At 40.2% G+C, this 21,282-nt stretch overlaps 1 protein-coding gene across 10 annotated transcripts in view; it reads left to right on the top strand.

Annotated features, from left to right (window-relative positions):
• Positions 1-21,282, top strand: part of LOC117512979 (neural cell adhesion molecule L1-like protein) — a 123,352-nt gene that overhangs the window by 57,299 nt on the left and 44,771 nt on the right. For all 10 annotated transcript variants that reach the window (XM_034173231.1, XM_034173234.1, XM_034173233.1 and 7 more), the window contains 8 exons: positions 3,793-3,917; positions 5,142-5,246; positions 6,584-6,781; positions 7,603-7,673; positions 9,176-9,398; positions 10,117-10,232; positions 13,054-13,258; positions 16,243-16,365. In XM_034173231.1, coding sequence (XP_034029122.1) covers positions 3,793-3,917; positions 5,142-5,246; positions 6,584-6,781; positions 7,603-7,673; positions 9,176-9,398; positions 10,117-10,232; positions 13,054-13,258; positions 16,243-16,365 — 1,166 coding nt within the window. The remainder of the gene's footprint in view (positions 1-3,792; positions 3,918-5,141; positions 5,247-6,583; positions 6,782-7,602; positions 7,674-9,175; positions 9,399-10,116; positions 10,233-13,053; positions 13,259-16,242; positions 16,366-21,282) is intronic.

Genomic DNA, 21,282 nt, shown 5'->3' with positions numbered 1-21,282 from the left:
CCTCCAAATTTACATTTTCTGTTGTGTGTTGGGGGGGTGTGGCTGGATATGTTGGTGTTCTTTTCTTTTCTTTGCTCTCCAGGTGGTATGTAGACTGATTTATTGTCTGTGGAGAAGGTGCTGGCAGAAGAGTCCTTCACCCTCATCAACGTTATGTGCAGCACCTGTGGATGGTGCTCACGTGCAACCTTAAAGACTTTCAGCTGAAGCAGATAATGAGATGGCGTTCTGCATTTAAGCCATGTGTGATTCAAGCAGAATTGCCGGGAACTCGACCTTGTGATGTTCATTTGTGAGACGCTGAGGACCGCGCCTGGGTTTGACACATCGTGCCTGTGAAGGAAGAAGGGTGAGGGACACATGCTGTCAGCACACATCAGAGGTGATTAATTGTTTGACTAATTGTTGATAGTAACTTGGTATTTTGTTACGCAGTATATTTGAATTGTGATGAGAATTGTGCAGCTCGCTTCTCACTGCCGTGGCGTGCGGACTGGTGATCCTCCACCTGTTGTGAGAAGCTGCTCATTTACATAAAGCTTAAATACAGACCTGAATGTGTTGCTGATAGTGTGTGCCTTTTGAAGGATATTGGTTGTAGCTGCTGACTTACCTTACCTTTTCTATCCTTCGCAGAGAGTCGGTTTGTCATGTCCACCTGGGGGGTGTTTGGCAGTAAAAGTGAGTCCAGAAGCGCCGGGCTTTGATCCTTTTAGGCGCTGGAGAGCGTGCCAGCCTTCACTCCACCAGACTGACGCTGTTTTAGTTTGTACATGTTGTTATGCACCAAAGGGTGGGAAAAATAAATTGTTTTGTTATTGGAACCGCTTTCTGGTTATTTTAGCGCTGGGTTCCGTCAGACGCAGGTCCGCTCCTCAACCCGCGTCGACACATAACAGTAGTTCCCGGCCATTCCATAATGGACCCAGCGGCAGAGGCGGTTCCATTCGCCGAAAGAGTTCAAGAACACTTGGAGAAAATATGGGAGCAATTACAGCATCTCACAAACCAAATTGAACAAACAGACGCACGTGTTGCGGAGCTTGCAGCGCAAGCCGTTCCGTTTCCTGCTGCTCCAGCTGTGGCACCATCGATACCGGTGCAGATAACTCCGTCTCCCAGAGATTCGGCGTCCGAACTGATTATTTGTCATCCGGAGCCTTATGCGGGAGACGTTGAAGCCTGTGCTTCGTTTTTGATGCAATGTTCTCTGGTGACGTATCTCCAGGTGTTCTGGGACAGGCGAAATAATACACACACACACACAAAAAAGAAAAAACTTGTATGGGCTAATGTTTTGTTTCTTTGAACAGGGGTTATAATTTGTTTGGTGAGTCAGAGGCGTGTCTGGTGGAGTGAACGATAGGCGGTTAGAAGCCCGTCTGGACTCACTTGATCGTTGTTTTTTTATGTGTATTTAGGTATTTTCTGTTTGGGTCTGGGGTTGTTTTGTTGTTTTTTATTTCCCTACTTCCCTAACCCCAACCTCACTTGCCCCAAGACCGTTCATCTTGTGGGTTGTGGGGTGGTGCAGGTTGGTCACGCTGAGCGTTCTCAGAAGACCTCTGCACCTAGGGGGGGGTTGTTAGGGGCGTTTCTTTGGTTTGGTTAGGGCCCGGTTCCACTCCAGCCTCGGTGGGCCTTTGTACCGTTCATCATTGGTGTTGCCGGGGTGTTGGTGCAGTGGGAACATACCTCAGTCGGAGGGGTGGGCCGATCTGTTGCCGTTCGCCATTTCGGTAGTTCCACCCCTCCCGAGAGGCTGGGGTATGGTCGAGTTGGGGCACCGGACGTATTTCCAGTTTTCCGCTGCGCCTTGGGGTTGGGGCCGGGTTAGTTTTTCCTGTTCCCTTCCCCGGCTTGATGTTTTGTGCCGATCGCCAAAATTGGGCCGCCGAGGGGCTCTGAGAGGGACCTGGGGTCTTTCGGGGTGCCGGGGAAGGTAACAGGGTTTAATGGTTGTTTTATTTGCCCCCGGGGTTGTTTAAGGTAGTCCTCCAGGGGTTGGACTTTGATTTTTTTGTTTCCTTCCGGGTTCCACCTCCAGGGTTGATGGGACGGTCCTCTGGGGGGGAATTGGCTTGTGGGACCGACTGGCCAGGTGTGGCCGGGTCTGGGGTTCCTGGGTTGTGTGGAGGGTGCCTCCTGGGGTTTGATGGTACGGTCCTCTGGGGGGCGCCGTTTGCTCCATGTGTACCTGGGGACCTCTGTGGGATTCCGGCTTTGGCTATTCCTCCTGGAACTGGCGGTAAAGGCCTTCTGGGGGGTGTTGGGCTCTGCAGGTCGTTCTGGGGGGGTTGTTTGTTATTTTTCTTTTATGCATTTATGTTTGTATTGTGTTTGTGGGGCTGTGTTGGGTTTTTGCATTTGGGAGTTTTTCTTTTCTTCCCGGGGTTGGATGGGACGGTCCCCTGGGGAGGTTTTGGGTGGGTTTTATGTTTTTCTTGTATGTTGAATTGTACTAGGGACTGTTTTGGGGTTTTTGTTAACGCCAGCCGGCCTTCCAGCTGCGGTGCCCTGTCCTGCTGTCTGTGGTGGACCTTGGGAGCGTTACGCTGTCTGCTTCCTGACGAGGACCCCGGAGGGAGGTGCTGTTCTCGTACCTAGTCTGTTCGGTCGCCAGGAGGCTTCCCGTTAAAGGGGGAGTACTGTTGTGTGTTGGGGGGGGGTGTGGCTGGATATGTTGGTGTTCTTTTCTTTTCTTTGCTCTCCAGGTGGTATGCAGACTAATTTATTGTCTGTGGAGAAGGTGCTGGCAGAAGAGTCCTTCACCCTCATCAACGTTATGTGCATCACCTGTGGATGGTGCTCACGTGCAACCTTAAAGACTTTCAGCTGAAGCAGATAATGAGATGGCGTTCTGCATTTAAGCCATGTGTGATTCAAGCAGAATTGCCGGGAACTCGACCTTGTGATGTTCGTTTGTGAGACGCTGAGGACCGCGCCTGGGTTTGACACATCGTGCCTGTGAAGGAAGAAGGGTGAGGGACACATGCTGTCAGCACACATCAGAGGTGATTAATTGTTTGACTAATTGTTGATAGTAACTTGGTATTTTGTTACGCAGTATATTTGAATTGTGATGAGAATTGTGCAGCTCACTTCTCACTGCCGTGGCGTGCGGACTGGTGATCCTCCACCTGTTGTGAGAAGCTGCTCATTTACATAAAGCTTAAATACAGACCTGAATGTGTTGCTGATAGTGTGTGCCTTTTGAAGGCTATTGGTTGTAGCTGCTGACTTACCTCCTTTTCTATCCTTCGCAGAGAGTCGGTTTGTCATGTCCACCTGGGGGGTGTTTGGCGGTAAAAGTGAGTCCAGAAGCGTCGGGCTTCGATCCTTTTAGGCGCTGGAGAGCGTGCCAGCCTTCACTCCACCAGACTGACGCTGTTTTAATTTGTACACGTTGTTATGCACCAAAGGGTGGGAAAAATAAATTGTTTTGTTATTGGAACCGCTTTCTGGTTATTTTAGCGCTGGGTTCCGTCAGACGCAGGTCCGTTCCTCAACCCGCGTCGACACATAACATTTTCAGCTCAAAACAGCAACAACCATGGAGCTTGATCCATTACAAGGAAACAACTTTAAGTTGCGAAATGTGCAGATTTTTTCTTTTTATCTGTTTCCTATCATTGTAAATTAAATATGTTTGGGCTTTAGAGACTTTGGGTTTTAGAGGAGATTTGCAGAAATTAATTTGGCTCTAGGAAATTGAGATGGTCTTTTTAATTACATTTCCCTTTATCTGTTGCCATCCCAGTGGTTTTCCATCTAATTGTAATAAATATCCAGGTACACCGTGGAAAGTGGCACACTACAGATCATGACCGTGAACCAGAGTGATCAAGGAACGTACACGTGCGTAGCCAGAACCAGCTTGGATGAAGACAACACCACGGCCTTTCTGACAGTCCTGGGTAATGCTCATGATACAGTATATAGAGCATTCATTACACACAGTGGTGCTGTAAAGTACGTGAACCCGTGAGCTTTTACACGTCAACTTTTTACGTGATAAAAATTTACAAAGAGGATTTATGCTCATCTGTAATAGAAATTGATAAAACTCACCAGCAAAATGAATCTCAAAAACATGCTGAAGTTTACATAAAAATATCAAAGCCAAAATAGTAACATTTGCACCTCCATTAATTTAATATGACTAAATGTTATACACGGTCTTTAGATGGATAAACATTTCCAGGTCACTGACCTTCTCTTAGAGGCCCATTTTGAGTCCATTTGTGGCTACATCTGAGCACATTTTGCACTTTTATTGCATGGGGGAATGACACTGCAAAACTGAGCATTCATGGGTGTGTTATAGTTTGGGCATGATATCAACCAATCAGAGTACCACCTGTCCTTTTCTTCAAACTGGACTGTGTCAGGTCCGTAATGCTGTGGCACTGAGAAAGCAGCTGCAAATGAGAGCATTTCTGATGTATAAATGGATTAGAGCCATCATGTCAGAGTGCACAGTCAATCAATCAATCAATTTTTTTATATAATTTAGAGGTGATTCAGCAGAAGGAGCGCTTTAGTTAAGGCACGTAAAGATTACACTGGGAAACAAATCGTAATCTAGATAACTAGATCAATCTAACTGCGCAGATTAAACAGCTAACAGATACAGAAAAACACCGCAGTGCTCCGGAACAGGAAGTGATACAATACCGCAGTGACCACTAAAGCTCCCTGAGGTGAAGCCTGCAGCAAGGCCAGGATTTTGTTTTTCCTGCCATGTGTTCTTACTCTTATTTCATTTAATGGTGGTTTCAATTCACTTTATTTGTATATTTTAAGCATATGCACCTGATGTTATAATGGTTTGATTTCAAGGTGAGTTGAAAGAACATAATTTTAACATTGAGGTGATTGATTTAGTTGTTTTTAATTTGATGTTAGAATAAAATGTGTAATAGGGTCCACATACAAAAACACCACTGTCCTGTTGATCCAGTCCTTTGAGAAGCCTAGGCTGCTAATAGCAGGGCTAATGATTTGTGGCATGGAGTTGCAATGCAGTTAAAGGTCTTGTAAATATGACTTTCATGATCATGTGAAAATTCTTCTGTTTTCACAGTTAGCAGCTCCTGGTGACGGTCTGATGTGTTCCTCTTTGTGTTTTGGTTTTATAGATGTTCCTGATGCACCACAAAATGTAATAATAACTCAGCTGGAGACTGAGTGGAGTATTCAGCTGTCCTGGGAACCGGGGAGTGACCACAACAGTTCTGTAACAGGTAGAATTGGAAGAAGAAGTGACCAAAGCAGAAGAAACAAATGTAGATTATTTTACATTCAGACACCCCACAAATAAATAAATATCAGATGCAAATTGTTGCAGTGGACACTGGAAGTTTTGAACAATCATCTGTTCTGTTGAATTTAGTTTAGATTTTAAATCCCCCCACTTGTTTTAAATAAAGCTTTCCCCTCTGTTTGACTGTTTGTCTCTCAGCATTAAAAAACAAAGAAATAAACTAAACACAAGTGCTAAATTGCAGAAATTTGACTGTGCTTATAGTTGCATAATGTAGCAAATGTATGCTTTTGTTGAGTACAAATTTGTAGTTAGTGTGCCAATGATGTATTATTAGTGTTACTAAATACAAGGGTCACAGCGATGGGCGGGGGGACGGACCGTTAATTATTTTGCTGCATACCATGAATATAAGATCAGTCACATCTTGCAAAATGTAAAATTTGAATATCATTCATGATCCATATTTTCTTTCACTTTAAGTAGTTTATGGATCATTTACTTCAGGAGATCTTGATTGCAAACCCTGTCTCTGCAGAAATATATGTATTTTTGGGTGAGGGTGGGGTGTCACTACATCCAGAGAGGTGGGGAGGCGAGCCCCGAGCGGGCTCTCGCTTGTGGTGTCTAACGCTCGGCCCTGCTGGGCGTGACCCACTCCGAGGACAGTGGCAGGTGGGGAGTCTGACTGGGGCAGTACACCTGTCAAACGATAACACAGGTGTCAAACTCATGGAGGACAGAAACCTCCCATGGAGCAGAAGGGCAAACGCTCGCTTGATCTTAATCTTGATTTTCAGTATGAATACAGAGCATGAAAGCGGGGCCTCACGAGACTTCTGACTTTTTGGGTTTTAAGCAGGAGGTGCAAGGAAAGTTACCACAGGGATAAGTGGCTTGTGGCGGCCAAGCGTTCATAGCGTTCACTGCTGAGGCGACCCTTAACAGGAGCAGCCGAAAGAAAAAGAAGAAGATTACATTATAAGAAATCTGAGACCGTCTACTTTATGCAAAATGTCACAAAAAGCTATACTTGAACCCTCAAAATGTCACAAGATAAATATAGTGAAGCTTAGAAGGAAGTTCTAAGACTGCAGAGAAAGAGAATATTTCAGCTATGTAATCCATTTTGAACCATACACGGCAAACACTTATATATTTATTTGTAGTGTGAATATGTAACAGCAATGTCTTCAGGCTGCAGGAAATAAGCATTTTGACTAATTGTGGAACACCTAAACATTTCAAAACACATAAATTGGCAGGTGCGTAACAATGATTTACCGTGAATTTCTCCTGGCTTCTCTCTAACCACAGAATTTATTGTGGAATATGAGGAGAGCCAATGGGAGCCAGGCAGGTGGAAGATGCTGCAAAAAGTCCCCGGTAACCAGGCAACTGCCAGGCTGGCACTCCATGGACACCTTAACTACCAGTTCAGAGTGTATGCTGTTAACGCCGTGGGACCTGGACCCCCAAGTGAGCCCACCTACACATACAAAACCCCCCCTGCTGGTGAGGCTCTCTTCTTTTCATTAACATTTTCTACTGTTCATATCTCTCTTGTGCAAATATGCAAAGTTTAACATTTCTTTTGAAATATGCAGAGTTGTTATGTGGAGGAGCTATTCTTCAGCCAGCAGGCTGTCACAGTCAGAGCCAGGCCGGGGATATATATATATATATATATATATATATATATATATATATATATATATATATATATATATATATATATATATATATATATATATATATATATATATATATATATATATAGGAATCAGAAGCTCTTTGTGGCATTTAGCTTCAGCACATGTTGCTGCTTAAACTTAGCTGTAATTCTACTGAATTAGCATCATACAGTGAGCAACATTTAAACTTTAGTCAATCACGTAGTTTGATGTTTCAACCCATTTACCCATTATTTGCTTGTTTATATATATATATATATATATATATATATATATATATATATATATATATATATATATATATATATATTTTTTTTTTTTTTTTTTTTTTTTTTTTTTCCTGGACTATAAGTTGTTTCACAAGAATTAAAAAAAAAATCTGTGACAATCTGGAAAGACTATTCAGTCACACACGGGCCTATGCAATGTAGGCTCAATATATTTAATGTTGCGTTTCTGTGTACTGTGTCTGTTGTATTGAAAATGTACCAAACTGATATTTTTGTACCATTGCACCCCTATTTTTGGACATATAAATTGTAGCAGCTTCCAAAATCATAAAAAGCAAGCAACTTATAGTAGAGAAAATATGATATATTGTTTGTATATTATGAATTATTGTCTTAACAAATCTGTCCAAAGCTCCTGATAGAAACCCAGAAAACATCCAAATTCAAGGCCCCATGCCTCATCAAATGGATATTAGCTGGGAGGTAAGAGGAATAATTAATTTTTAAGTTAATTGTTTTAATGTGATTTATTTTGGATTAGGCAACAGAAAATCATTGCCATATATTTTTAGAACACTTTGTGGCAGAGCTTGTCACATGGTTTCATTGTTAGACACTTTATCCTCTTTTCTACAGGATGCCCTTCAAAATCTGTAATATCACTATTTTCAGCTTTGAGATCAGAATTCACATGGTGCTTCTTAAAATCACAGACTGTTTGGTTAAGACGGCTGTTTAAAAAAAATATTCTTAATGATTTCGCGTTTTCATGTGTAACCATATTGCTTACTAATTTTAAAAGTAGGAAACATTATTAGATGTGATAGGGAACTACAGTTTCCCTTTTACACGTATTGCTGTTTCTATTCTTCTGAAATGAATCAGCACTGTGGTCATATTTAAAAACATATATATATAATATCTATAGTTTTCTTTCATCTGGGTGACAACATGTGGTCATTAGCTTTAGCGATAGCAAAAAAAAATCATATTCAGGATGACTGACATATTTACACTGGGCTAACCTAACTGTCTACTAGCTAACAAATAATAAATGTCTATTTACTGATTAATTTGCAGCATGTAAACACAAACCATTTAGCTAAAGTCAAATACATGTTCTTGCTAATTTCTGCTATATAGCTAAGTCCATTGTTTAGAACTGAGCTGAAAACCTTATCCGTATCTGAGTTGATGTCACAGCTATGGCAGCCGTGTTTGTGACTAGCGAGACAATAATGCTACTAAAGTTGAAAATGGATCTTTAAAAGGATTTTTTAACAAGACATTACTGCTATATGTGATACATTCACATTAAATGTACATTTAGTTAAGTTAGCAGTACCATGCATCAGAAAAAAATGTGTTTCATTTAGCCCAAAAGATGACATTAGCCTAGCTGTACCGTGATAGGCTAAGTAATCATTTGACTCTGAGGGTAATCTCATGAATGTTTTCCAGAAGCAGCACTTTTTTATGTTATGTCTTTCCAACCTTCCTAGTTTTCTGAAGTCAGTATAGAAATCAGTGAATTTTAAAATATACTTGTTTGAAAATACCAAACTTTTGTAGGCTGCAAATTTTCATATATAAAATTTTGTTGAATTTCTGTATCTTTATGTTTAAAATTCAAAATCTTGAGTTTTGATTTCTGGGAAGACAAACTGGGATGTCAGATTGTTGTTTTGCAAATGGAAGTTTTCAAGACTTCATTTCATTATTGACTAATTAATCAATCAGAAAAATAGGACTTTAATCAACAGTTCAACTAATTGTTAGTTGCATTCCTCGTCTTCATAATCTGTTAACCAAATTAACCTTACTTCAGTTGAACAGCCAAGTACGTAAACATTCAAAAGTAAAAGTCAATATATATATATATATATATATATATATATATATATATATATATTCGTTAACTTTTGATTAAAGTAAGACAGTTACATTTTTCAGTATATACTAAAAACATCTTCTCTGTAATGTAGCCGCTGTTACCTGTTGAACACAACGGTCCTGGTCTGGAGTACCAGGTGAGCTACAGGATCCTCGGGCTGGAAGATGTCTGGAAGCAACATCTGGTCAAAAGACATTCATTTTCTGTGAAGAACACATCTACGTTTGTCCCATACGAGGTCAAAATCCAGAGCAGGAACAGCTACGGCTGGGGTCCAGAACCTAAAATCGTCACGGGTTACTCTGGAGAAGACGGTGAGCTGCTGTGGGTTTGTTTCTGCACGTGCACCTCTGTTCTGCCTGAAGCTGAACTGATGCTGGTGTTTTTTTTGCTTGTGACTTACTGTGGAATTCTTGTGTTTATCATGTCCCACATCGTCTCCAGTTGTCTTGTGGCATTGTCTGCGGGAAAATGTGTCAGGTTAAGTCCTATCTGTTTTTTTGTTTTTTTTCCCTGTGGTTTTAGCCCCATGTAGGTGTGCAGGAGTGACTTTAGCTCCCCTTTGAAAGGAAAAAAAGCCCACTTTGCGTAGCTCCTGCTCCAGCAGGTGGCACATAACCTTTGTAGAGTGGAGAGATGTCAGATTTCCACTTCTGTGTCTCAGAAGCTGTGGGAGGTTTGACAGATCACGACACGCTTTGTGCCGTAGACACAATGACTCCTTTCTCCTTTCGCTGCCCCCTCCCCTCCTCATCTTTGCACCAACATGTAGAGCAGATCATGTTATTGTTGTTTAGATTTTCCTGATGATTTAAAAAATGCTTTACCTGTCGCTGTCATTAATAACCTGCTGCACACAGCTCCAACACTGTAATTAAACTGCAGTTCGTCTGCTGGATTCTTTCATTTTCTGCACCTGCACTGTTTTCATTAGATCTTTACTTTTTTTTTTTTTTTTTTTTGGTGCAATAATGTTCAGAGTGTTTTCTCTTGTGCACGGCCCTTCGTGACATAACTTCATGTGCTCTGCAGTCCCAACCGCGGCGCCACAGAACGTAGCGGTGGAGGTGATCAACACCACCGTGCTGAGAGTGAGCTGGACACAGGTTCCGCTGGCTTCAGTGCGCGGTCATCTGGGGGGCCACAATGTAAGTGTCACAGTCCTAGAAATCTCTGGGGGGCAGAACGTATGTATTGTGTGTATTACAGTTGAGGAGAGTCAAGGATGCCGTAAGGTTACATGAACAAAGTCATACTATAAATGTAACCTCCTTTTTTTCAAAACATCTTGTGGCCAAAAAAAATCTGCCCTGATTTATTACAATAGCAATCGAACGTTGTGTGTCAAATTATTACGAGAGCTCTTGGTAGAATTATATTGTACCTGCAATAACGGTAAATGTCCACCAGGTAGAGATATTGCTCCATTTCAAAAACCTTGAGTACATGCTGCTGTGGGACAGTAGTTAATACGATTTAAAAAAGGAATAGTTTGCACCATATGTCATAATTAACGCTTAATGCACAGTCCGTTGCACCCTGATATTTTATATGCAGCTTTTAAAATATGGTCAGAAATCAATGTAAACAAAGAAATTTTGTTCAATCAAAATTCTTTTTAAAAACATCCAAAGTTATTTGGTAACAAGAACAAAACCCAATGCTTTCATAATGTGAAACAGAATATCCTGACATAAAATGTACCCTGGACGCTGGACACAGTTATTAGCGCCCTTTGATCAATTTACAGTAAAACCATCATTTAATACCATTCATTTGTAGATAAAACCATCATGATGGTTTTACTTTAAATTGATCAAAGGGTGCTAATTTTTAAGGGGGCATTGTTAAAAATATTTTGATTAAACAAAACTGCTATGTTTGTATTTATCTATTCAATTCAATTGAATTCAATTTATTTTCATTTATATAGCACCAAATCACAACAAAGTTGCCTCAAAGCGATTCACACAAGTAAGGTCTAATCTTGCCAACCCCTAGAGCAAGCACACAAGTGATAGCAGAAAGGAAAAACTCCCTCTGATGATGTGAGGAAGAAACCTCAAGCAGACCAGACTCAGAGGGGTGACCCTCTGCTGGGGTCATGCTACCGATACAGTTGACAATACAAATATACAGGAAATTTTGGGAGTCCATGCTGGAATACACGACGGGAGGCCTGCAGAAGAAGACACCCACTCCGCCGTACCTCAAACAGAGAGGGGAAAAAAACAGAATCAGGCATTAGAAAGACAACAAATAAGGTATAATGTGGAAGCATTAAGCAACAAGAAAAACAGAAAAAGAAAAGAAAAATCTATCTGAACATGTATATTAAAATGTGTACATAAACTACAGGGGTGCATGTAATTCTGACCACAACTGTGTGTCATATGTCATTGAGTCCAATGGATGTTGACTTTGTTTGACCTTTACTTTGGAGACCAAACACTCATCATAGTCAAAACTATTCCATTGATTAATCCTATTATCTTATCCAATAATGTGCATCACCTTTGAACCAAAATTAGAGTAGCTTTAACTTTTGACCCCTGTACAAATTGAAATGGACCTTTATCACTATTTTTGCGATATTTTTAACCCCTAACTCCATAACATTGATTTTTAGATACTCCAAACTATACCTCTTTGGAATCTTTATGATCAGACAAATAATATGGTACAATAATATGGTATACTTCAATATGACTGGGGCATTTTTAAATTTTGACCCCTGTGTAGTTGTTCATTGACCCCCTGTAGGTCAGCAGAGGGACTCTGTCACTCACTTATCTAATGTTAAATAGTGACTAATATTTTTTTGTTTTGTTTTACTTTGGAATAACATTTTTAAGACTGCTCAATGGGGATCATCTGGTGTAATTTTTGTTCTTCTTGCTGTCATCACATCTCGTCTTACTCCGTTTCATTTACGTGCCTCTGGGTGTCTTCGCTAAAGACATCCCGTTTGATGCCAGGGAAATGACACATTTGTCTTCAATCCTTTGCCGTTTCCAAACAAGCATGAAATTAGGCACCATCGAGCTCAGACACATACAGAGGAGTAAATTTTGTTATTTTGCTGAAAGTTTTTCTCTTGTTGGTGGCTACTCTGTCGAAAACAATGTCAAGTTCCACTCATCTATAAAGACACTCGACCTCTGACCCTTAGATATTAATATTTTTAGAGCTGAGCTTCCACTGCAGCGAGGTTAAATGGCGCTAAGCAGCCGTGTAGAATTAATGTGGGACAAGCTGATATTTCTTATGGTGAAAAAACAAAACAAAAAACAAAATCAGGTGTAATTTGTCTAAATCTGTAAAGGAAACAGTCATTATAAATCCTTTTTTCTGTGCCTCACGCTGCACTAATGACTGCTTTCTAATGGTTTTATCAGTAGTTTGTCACAGTCTTACTGTTAGAAGAAAATAAAAACAAAAAACAATATTTTAACATAATTCTGTTGATTTAGTTCTAGTATCGTTATTACTTCTTTATGTCACTCTGGGTTTTATCAGCTTATTTATGTGTATATTTTAAGTGAGAGCAGGTTATTTTTTATTTTTAGTTCTTTGTGTGTCTTTAATTTGTTTGATTGCATTTACAGAATTTGCATGTGTCAAATTAAAAAGGCGATTTAATTGTAGCGATTCGTCGGCGTGTTTTCACTTTTAAGGTCAGTCTGTCAGCTTTAACGAACGGCGTTTTTTTTTTTTTTAAATGCAGATGGAAGTTGTGTCTGCGTTCTCATTAAAAGTCCATCTGTGTGAGATGCAGCGGCGGTAATGTGACAATGACAATTTGGCGGCGTGAAGTAGCTGTTTGTTCACACCGCCACTTGTGGTGATTGGTTAAAATAAATAAATTCACACTCCTCCGTATGTGCGATCTGATTTCAGATCCTTCCCCTCAGTACTGCAGGCTTTAATTTGGCTTTCTTTGCACGTCTCCCTTCTTTGCTCTCAAAGGTCCACTGGTCACGGAGACGGAGTCTTCTCAATCCCAGCAAAACTTTAGATGAGCGTCACTCCCTAACCTTCCCTGGGAAGAGGAGTCACATAGTCATACCGGGGCTGAAATCGTTCTCCGAGTACAGACTCACCGTCAATGTCTTCAACAAGAAGGGCAACGGGCCCGGCAGTGACCCTGTCATCTTCAGCACTCCAGAGGGAGGTGAGGCGTCACTGAGATACTTACACAAAACTACACACAAGTAAACACAATGGAGCTCACAAAAAAAATGTGAACAAGCTGGACATATGTAATTTTCAATCACTTGTTTTCACCACAACACAGACCAGAGAAAAAATTTACATGAGAAAGAGGAAATTGTGCTTCTCATAATATATATATATATATATATATATACAACCCCTGGCAAAAATTATGGAATCACCGGCCTCGGAGGATGTTCATTCAGTTGTTTAATTTTGTAGAAAAAAAGCAGATCACAGACATGACACAAAACTAAAGTCATTTCAAATGGCAACTTTCTGGCTTTATGAAACACTATAAGAAATCAAGAAAAAAAGATTGTGGCAGTCAGTAACGGTTACTTTTTTAGACCAAGCAGAGGAAAAAAATATGGAATCACTCAATTCTGAGGAAAAAATTATGGAATCACCCTGTAAATTTCCATCCCCAAAACTAACACCTGCATCATATCAGATCTGCTCGTTAGTCTGCATCTAAAAAGGAGTGATCACACCTTGGAGAGCTGTTGCACCAAGTGGACTGACATGAATCATGGCTCCAACACGAGAGATGTCAATTGAAACAAAGGAGAGGATTATCAAACTCTTAAAAGAGGGTAAATCATCACGCAATGTTGCAAAAGATGTTGGTTGTTCACAGTCAGCTGTGTCTAAACTCTGGACCAAATACAAACAACATGGGAAGGTTGTTAAAGGCAAACATACTGGTAGACCAAGGAAGACATCAAAGCGTCAAGACAGAAAACTTAAAGCAATATGTCTCAAAAATCGAAAAATGCACAACAAAACAAATGAGGAACGAATGGGAGGAAACTGGAGTCAACGTCTGTGACCGAAGTGTAAGAAACCGCCTAAAGGAAATGGGATTTACATACAGAAAAGCTAAACAAAAGCCATCATTAACACCTAAACAGAAAAAAAAACAAGGTTACAATGGGCTAAGGAAAAGCAATCGTGGACTGTGGATGACTGGATGAAAGTCATATTCAGTGATGAATCTCGAATCTGCATTGGGCAAGGTGATGATGCTGGAACTTTTGTTTGGTGCCGTTCCAATGAGATTTATAAAGATGACTGCCTGAAGAGAACATGTAAATTTCCACAGTCATTGATGATATGGGGCTGCATGTCAGGTAAAGGCACTGGGGAGATGGCTGTCATTACATCATCAATAAATGCACAAGTTTACGTTGATATTTTGGACAATTGAAAGGATGTTTGGGGATGATTAAATCATTTTTCAAGATGATAATGCATCTTGCCATAGAGCAAAAACTGTGAAAACATTCCTTGCAAAAAGACACATAGGGTCAATGTCATGGCATAGGATCAATGTCAACGAGCAGATCTGATTTGATGCAGGTGTTAGTTTGGGGGATGAAAATTTACAGGGTGATTCCATAATTTATTCCTCAGAATTGAGTGATTCCATATTTTTTTCCTCTGCTTGGTCTAAAAAAGTAACCGTTACTGACTGCCACAATCTTTTTTTCTTGATTTCTTATAGTGTTTCTTAAAGCCAGAAAGTTGCCATTTGAAATTACTTTAGTTTTGTGTCATGTCTGTGATCTGCTTTTTTTCTACAAAATTAAACAACTGAATGAACATCATCCGAGGCCGGTGAGTCCATAATTTTTGCCAGGGGTTGTATATATATGGGTGATTCTTTAACTACGGGCACTATTGGCCTTGTAAATGTAATTTCCACCACACCATTGCCTTACAATATAAAGCGCCTTGGGGCCTATACATGTGCTCTGATGTCACTGTTTATCTCCATAGAAACTACCCACACAATCTTTCATACAAACTGTTTAAAGGGAAATTACAGTGTTGTGGTGGAAATTACGGCAATAGTGTGGGTTTAGTTTTTGTTTAAAAAAAATCACAACAGTTGTATGACATTGAATACCTCAATTATGTTTTCATTATTTTACTGATATTTTATTCAGAGATATTTTAAAACATTAGAAAAAACGTTTTTTTTACCATTCATTTTTATCATTGAAAATCAAAAGTCTGGGTGTGGGACAAGCACAAAATGGCAATATTTGCATATAATGATGCTGAAAAAAGGTGAAAAAGTCATCATAGACTACTAGAACAAATTTGTTAAAACACTTTCATTGTAAAGATAACTATAAAAGTGTGAAATTTCCCCTTTTTTCTGTTTTTCATACAATATGATCAAAGGACATAATAAGTGCCCGTAGTATAAGAATCACCCATATATATATATAGAAACAACTGCTATTAAAGCAGAAACTCTCACATGCTTCATGTTGTGACCATACAAATAAAACAGTGGAGCTTTTATAGGCAGGTCCATAAGTATTTGGACAGGGACCTAATTTTTATCATTTCTCTTTCTGTGCACCACCAGAATGGAGTCAGGCTTTCAGCTTTAATTCAAGGGGTTTAACAAAAATATCACATTTATCATTTAGGAATGACAGCCATTTTTATAAGTAACTAGACAAACATAATATAAAGATTATTTTTCATACCAATCATCACTTTTGCGGCTGTTCTTTAGACAAGTCAGGGGATGGATAGAGGAGCATTTCAAAGTCACTGAATGTGTCTGACTTTACATCAGGCCTTTAAAAATACAAAGAGTCAGACACTGTATGGTAAATCTGACTGGAGAAGGCAGTGAGGGAAGCCACAGAGGCTGTGATTGGAGATGAAGTTTTTTCTGATGCATCACCAGTTATACAGCTTCATTGTGGAGTGGTAAAAAAACAAAACAAAACAAAACAAAAAACCCAAAAAGTTTGCCAGAAGGCAAATGGGAGACTTGGGGCTAGATTATTTATTTATTTAGCTGTTTGTGGGAGGGGAAAAAAAAACACACTCACATTTTCCAAAGAACCTGCTCCCCCCATCACCTGGAGTCGACCTCTAATCATAACTTGTAAAACATGAGTTGTTATTTTACAGTTCCTGAACAGCTGCCCATCCTGACTGCTTCCAACGCCCAGAAAGACTCCATTTTGCTGGTATGGGGTCCACCGCTGCAGGCCAACGGCATGCTGACTGGATATCTGCTGCAGTACCACCTCAGTATGTGCACACTGCACTATGAATAATTCCTCACTCTATTTTCATTGATATTTCCTGCAGCACATAGTTTTGTGTAATGAGCATGTGAACACACGAGGAGAGACTAGTAACAAAATCCTCACCCTGATAGTGAGGAAGGCCAGCGCCATCATTATATGAGAGGTTTCAGTTCTGTCCTTAATTACATTTTGGATATCTATAGTTACAATCAGTCATAATTGCAGTGTAACAAGTTAGAAAGATCATTTCAGATGTGTGGAGTTATAGTCTGAGTTGAAGTACATTTTGACACATCAGGAATCTTTTTCTGATATCTATAATTATATGACTGAAATGATCATTTTACTGTCATGTATCCCCTGTGATTATTGGAGACTATACAGAGAGGTCCATATATATCTGGACACTGACAGCTCTTTTAGTTTTAGCTATCACATATGCTCAAACTGCAGAGTGTTGACTTTCAATTCAAGGGAACAGTGCTGGAAATTCAGGATGTTTTGTGTACGTGTTCATTTTACTTTATAGTATTATTATTATTATTATTATTAGACTGCAGGCTTACTTGTAGTTCCTAGGGTTTTTAAGAGTAGAATGGGAGGCAGAGCCTTCAGCTTTCAGGCTCCTCTCCTGTGGAACCAGCTCCCAATTCAGATCAGGGAGACAGACACCCTCTCTACTTTTAAGATTAGGCTTAAAACTTTCCTTTTTGCTAAAGCTTATAGTTAGGGCTGGATCAGGTGACCCTGAACCATCCCTTAGTTATGCTGCTATAGATGTAGACTGCCTGGGGGTTCCCATGATGCACTGTTTCTTTCTCTTTTTGCTCTGTATGCACCACTCTGCATTTAATCATTAGTGATTGATCTCTGCTCCCCTCCACAGCATGTCTTTTTCCTGGTTCTCTCCCTCAGCCCCAACCAGTCCCAGCAGAAGACTGCCCCTCCCTGAGCCTGGTTCTGCTGGAGGTTTCTTCCTGTTAAAAGGGAGTTTTTCCTTCCCACTGTAGCCAAGTGCTTGCTCACAGGGGGTCGTTTTGACCGTTGGGGTTTTACATAATTATTGTATAGCCTTGCCTTACAATATAAAGCGCCTTGGGGCAACTGTTTGTTGTGATTTGGCGCTATATAAAAAAAATTGATTGATTGATTGATTGATTGATTATTATTTGACAATTAAGTCACACCTAAACTCAATTCAACACTGTTTATCTGCTGATTTGTTAGTGAAATAATGAGGAATTACACACCACTTGCTTTAAACCAGCAAACTGTCCAATTACCAAATTTTCTGGACTGAATACCACAACAGAATACTAGTTGAATACATATGTCTAAAAAGGCACCATGAAGAAAACAAACAAACAAACAAAAAAAAAACAAGCAGATGTTGTATCACTCTGTGAGTCTCATTTATTTTGGAAGCACAGTGCTACAGCCTTCTGTAACAAGAAACAAAATAAATTTAATTGGCACATTATTTATAATGCAAGCACTGCATTAGCAAGCAGAAGTTAACAGGCTAATTAATGTTAGTGTACAAGATAAAATGTAGTCAGAGTAAAGAGTTTCTTGTCACCACTGATCAGATAAAAATGTCATTAAAACTGCCCATCTGCATTGACCGCTTCAATGAAGAGCGAAAAAGTGTACATGTTTACCCCACTGATTATAAACTTTTTAAAGGACTGAGTACAGTTACCTTAAGGCATCTTGACACTTGCATGAATTTGATTGCTGCACTTGCATGCAATCTGGCATGCCAGTGAGTAATCGTGCTGTAAACTGTGCGTGGTTGTGTGCCAGCGCACAAAGAAAATTTTGAAATGTTCAAAACTTCTGGCAAACATTAATTTCATGAAATAGTCGTGAACATTGCGCATCCTATTTGAAAACACTGCGCGTCATTGCACATCACTGCTCACAAGGCATCAGAATGAGAATCTATCTATAATCAACATAGTTTTACAGATACATTATCAAACTCATAAGAAGGAATGAAAATGGAACTGTTTTACCAATCCATTACAGTATATATATTATACATAATATATATATAATTACCTTTGAGACAAGACCCCAACCGCACAAGACAACCTGCAGCTGTAGATAGTTACTCTGTGGTTCTGGGAGTAATGAGAGAATGATTTCATCAGCCAAGTCCAGTTCAAATGCGTCATAAGCTACAAAATTGTTATTTTATATAGCGTAGCATCAAATGGGACAAAACAGGATGCATTGGCACAACAAATTGCGTGACAGTGCGGCGATCAAATTTGTGTCAAGGTGCCTTAACTTTAGTGTAGCCGTCCTCCCCCATTGTGGTTCAGAAAAGCTGTTGCTGCTTCTTCTTCTTCTTTTTCTTCTTTTATGGCAGTTGGGATCCAACTTACTGATGCAACACCACCACCTTGTGCTCTGGAGTGTGGATCAGATGGCAATAAGTGAAATGCGCAATGCATCTGCGCATGTGTGGGTCAAACGGGGACAAAAATTCCAGCTATCAGACACACACCGCTACCATTGAATTTTGTATATGGTAGCGTTAGTGGACTGTGAAAGTTAAGGATTACAGGGATTTTTTCAAAGGCTTTAAGCCTTAAGCGACGCATACAATAATGACAGGTGCGCGTGGTGCTCAAATTAAAATTTATTAATTTATAGCGCCAATTCACGACAAAATCGTCTCAAGGCGCTTCACAACATAAAAAACAATTCAAAATTTAAAGCACAATAAAAACCATAAAAGAAAGACAGCAGTAAAAGAATACAAGATTAAAAACACATCATAACACTAATGATAAAACAGGGAAAATAAATGAGTCTTTAAACGTGATTTAAAGGTCTCCACAGTGTCAGACTGCCGAATGTGTGCCGGCAGATCGTTCCACAGAGCTGGGGCACGATAGGAAAAAGCTCTGTGACTGACAGACTTTTTATTCACCCTGGGAACACACAGAAGTCCTGCACCCTGAGAACGCAGGGCCCGAGCTGGTACATAGGGGCTTATCAAGTCAGCCAGATAGGGAGGTGCAAGTCCATGAACAATTTTATAAACTAAAATCAGTACTTTAAAATCCGATCTTGCAGAAACAGGAAGCCAGTGCAGGGACGCCAAGATTGGCGTAATGTGGTCAAACTTTCTGCTCCGTGTCAAAAGTCTGGCAGCAGCATTCTGAACCAATTGAAGACCCCTGATCCTGGACTGCGGTAAGCCAGAGAATAGAGCATTACAATAGTCCAGTCTAGAAGAGACAAACGCATGAATCAAAGTCTCAGCATCAGCCATAGACAGAATAGGACGAATCCTCGCTATATTTCACAAATGGAAGAAGGCAGTCCTTGTAATGTCTCTAATGTGGAGATCAAAGGACAACGCAGGATCAAAAATTACTCCAAGGTTCCTCACTTTATCCGTATGATGTATAACACACGGACCTAAGCTAAATGCTAGCTGATCAAATTGATGCCGATATCTCGCTGGACCAAAAACCATAACTTCAGTCTTATCAGAATTTAAAAGTAGGAAGTTACTAGACATCTAACTTCTTACTGATGCAAGACAATCTTCCAAGGATTTTATGTGAGTAAGATTACCAGCAGTTATTGGCATATACAATTGAGTGTCATCAGCATAGCAATGAAAGGGAATCCCAAAATGCTGCAATATATTCCCGAGGGGTGCTACATAAAGAGAAAAAAGCAAGGGGCCCAAAACAGATCCCTGAGGAACCCCAAACTTCATGTCTCTACGATCGGAGGAGGTTCCATTACACAATACACAGTAGGAACGACTGGACAGGTACGACGTCAACCATGCAAGAGCAGTTCCAGTAATCCCAAAGTGATTCTCCAGCCTATTGAGTAGAATATGGTAATCCACAGTGTCAAATGCAGCACTAAGATCCAGCAGCACCAGGACCGTAGTCATATCCGAGTCCATTGCTCGCAAAAGGTCATTCACTACTTCAGTAAGTGCTGTCTCTGTGGAGTGAAATTTTCTAAAAGCAGACTGCAGTGGCTCAAAAAGATTATTCTCAGTGAGGTTGTCCACGAGTTGTCGCGAGACCACTTTTTCCAGGATTTTAGAACAAAATGACAGATCTAATATCGGTCTATAATTCTTCAATACACTAGGGTCGAGATTAGATTTTTTAAGTAATGGTTTGATCACTGCAGACTTAAAACACTTAGGAACAGATCCAGAAGTTAATGAGAGATTTATAATTTCCAGCACAGTTGGTCCAAGAATGGGCCACAGGTCCTTAAACAGTTTTGTTGGTATAGGATCAATTAAACAGGTTGTGCTTTTAGTAGACGTCACGAGCTTCGTCAGTGCGCCTAGCGAGATACCATCAAAATCTGTAAATCTGGATACCACCTCAGTGGGCGCATCCACCTCCACAGCAGTATGCAGTGGTTGGGCCAAAGCCTGCTGAGATATACTCAACCTAATATCCTCAATTTTCTTCTCGAAGTAATCCAAGAAGTCCTGTGCTGAGAAAGGAGAGTGAATAATAGGTGGCTGTCCATGAATAAGAAGTGCTACAGTTTCAAACAAAAACTTGGAATTATGCTTATTTTTATTAATCAAATCAGAATAATAGGCACACTTTGTAGCCAGTAGTGCCTGCTTATAATCCAAGACAGCATCTCGCCATGCAAGATGGAACACCTCTAACTTAGAACTACGCCATTTCCGTTCAAAACCTCAAGCCTTCTGCCTAAGGTCACGCAGGTAACCATTAAACCAAGGTGAGTATGCCTTGGGAAGGCGTGTCCTTAAGAGAGGAGGCGCAACCTTGTCCAGTGTGGCCTTGAGCGCTGAGTTCAAGCCATCCGCAAGACTATCTACTGATTGAATATTCTCTAACCCCGAGGCCAAAATTTCAGGCAGTCTGGCTTCGAGTTCTATCAT

Source organism: Thalassophryne amazonica, chromosome 6 (genome assembly GCF_902500255.1).
Source record: "Thalassophryne amazonica chromosome 6, fThaAma1.1, whole genome shotgun sequence".
NCBI classification, from domain to species: Eukaryota; Metazoa; Chordata; class Actinopteri; order Batrachoidiformes; family Batrachoididae; genus Thalassophryne; species Thalassophryne amazonica.
This window is presented reverse-complemented; position numbering and strand designations above follow the sequence as displayed.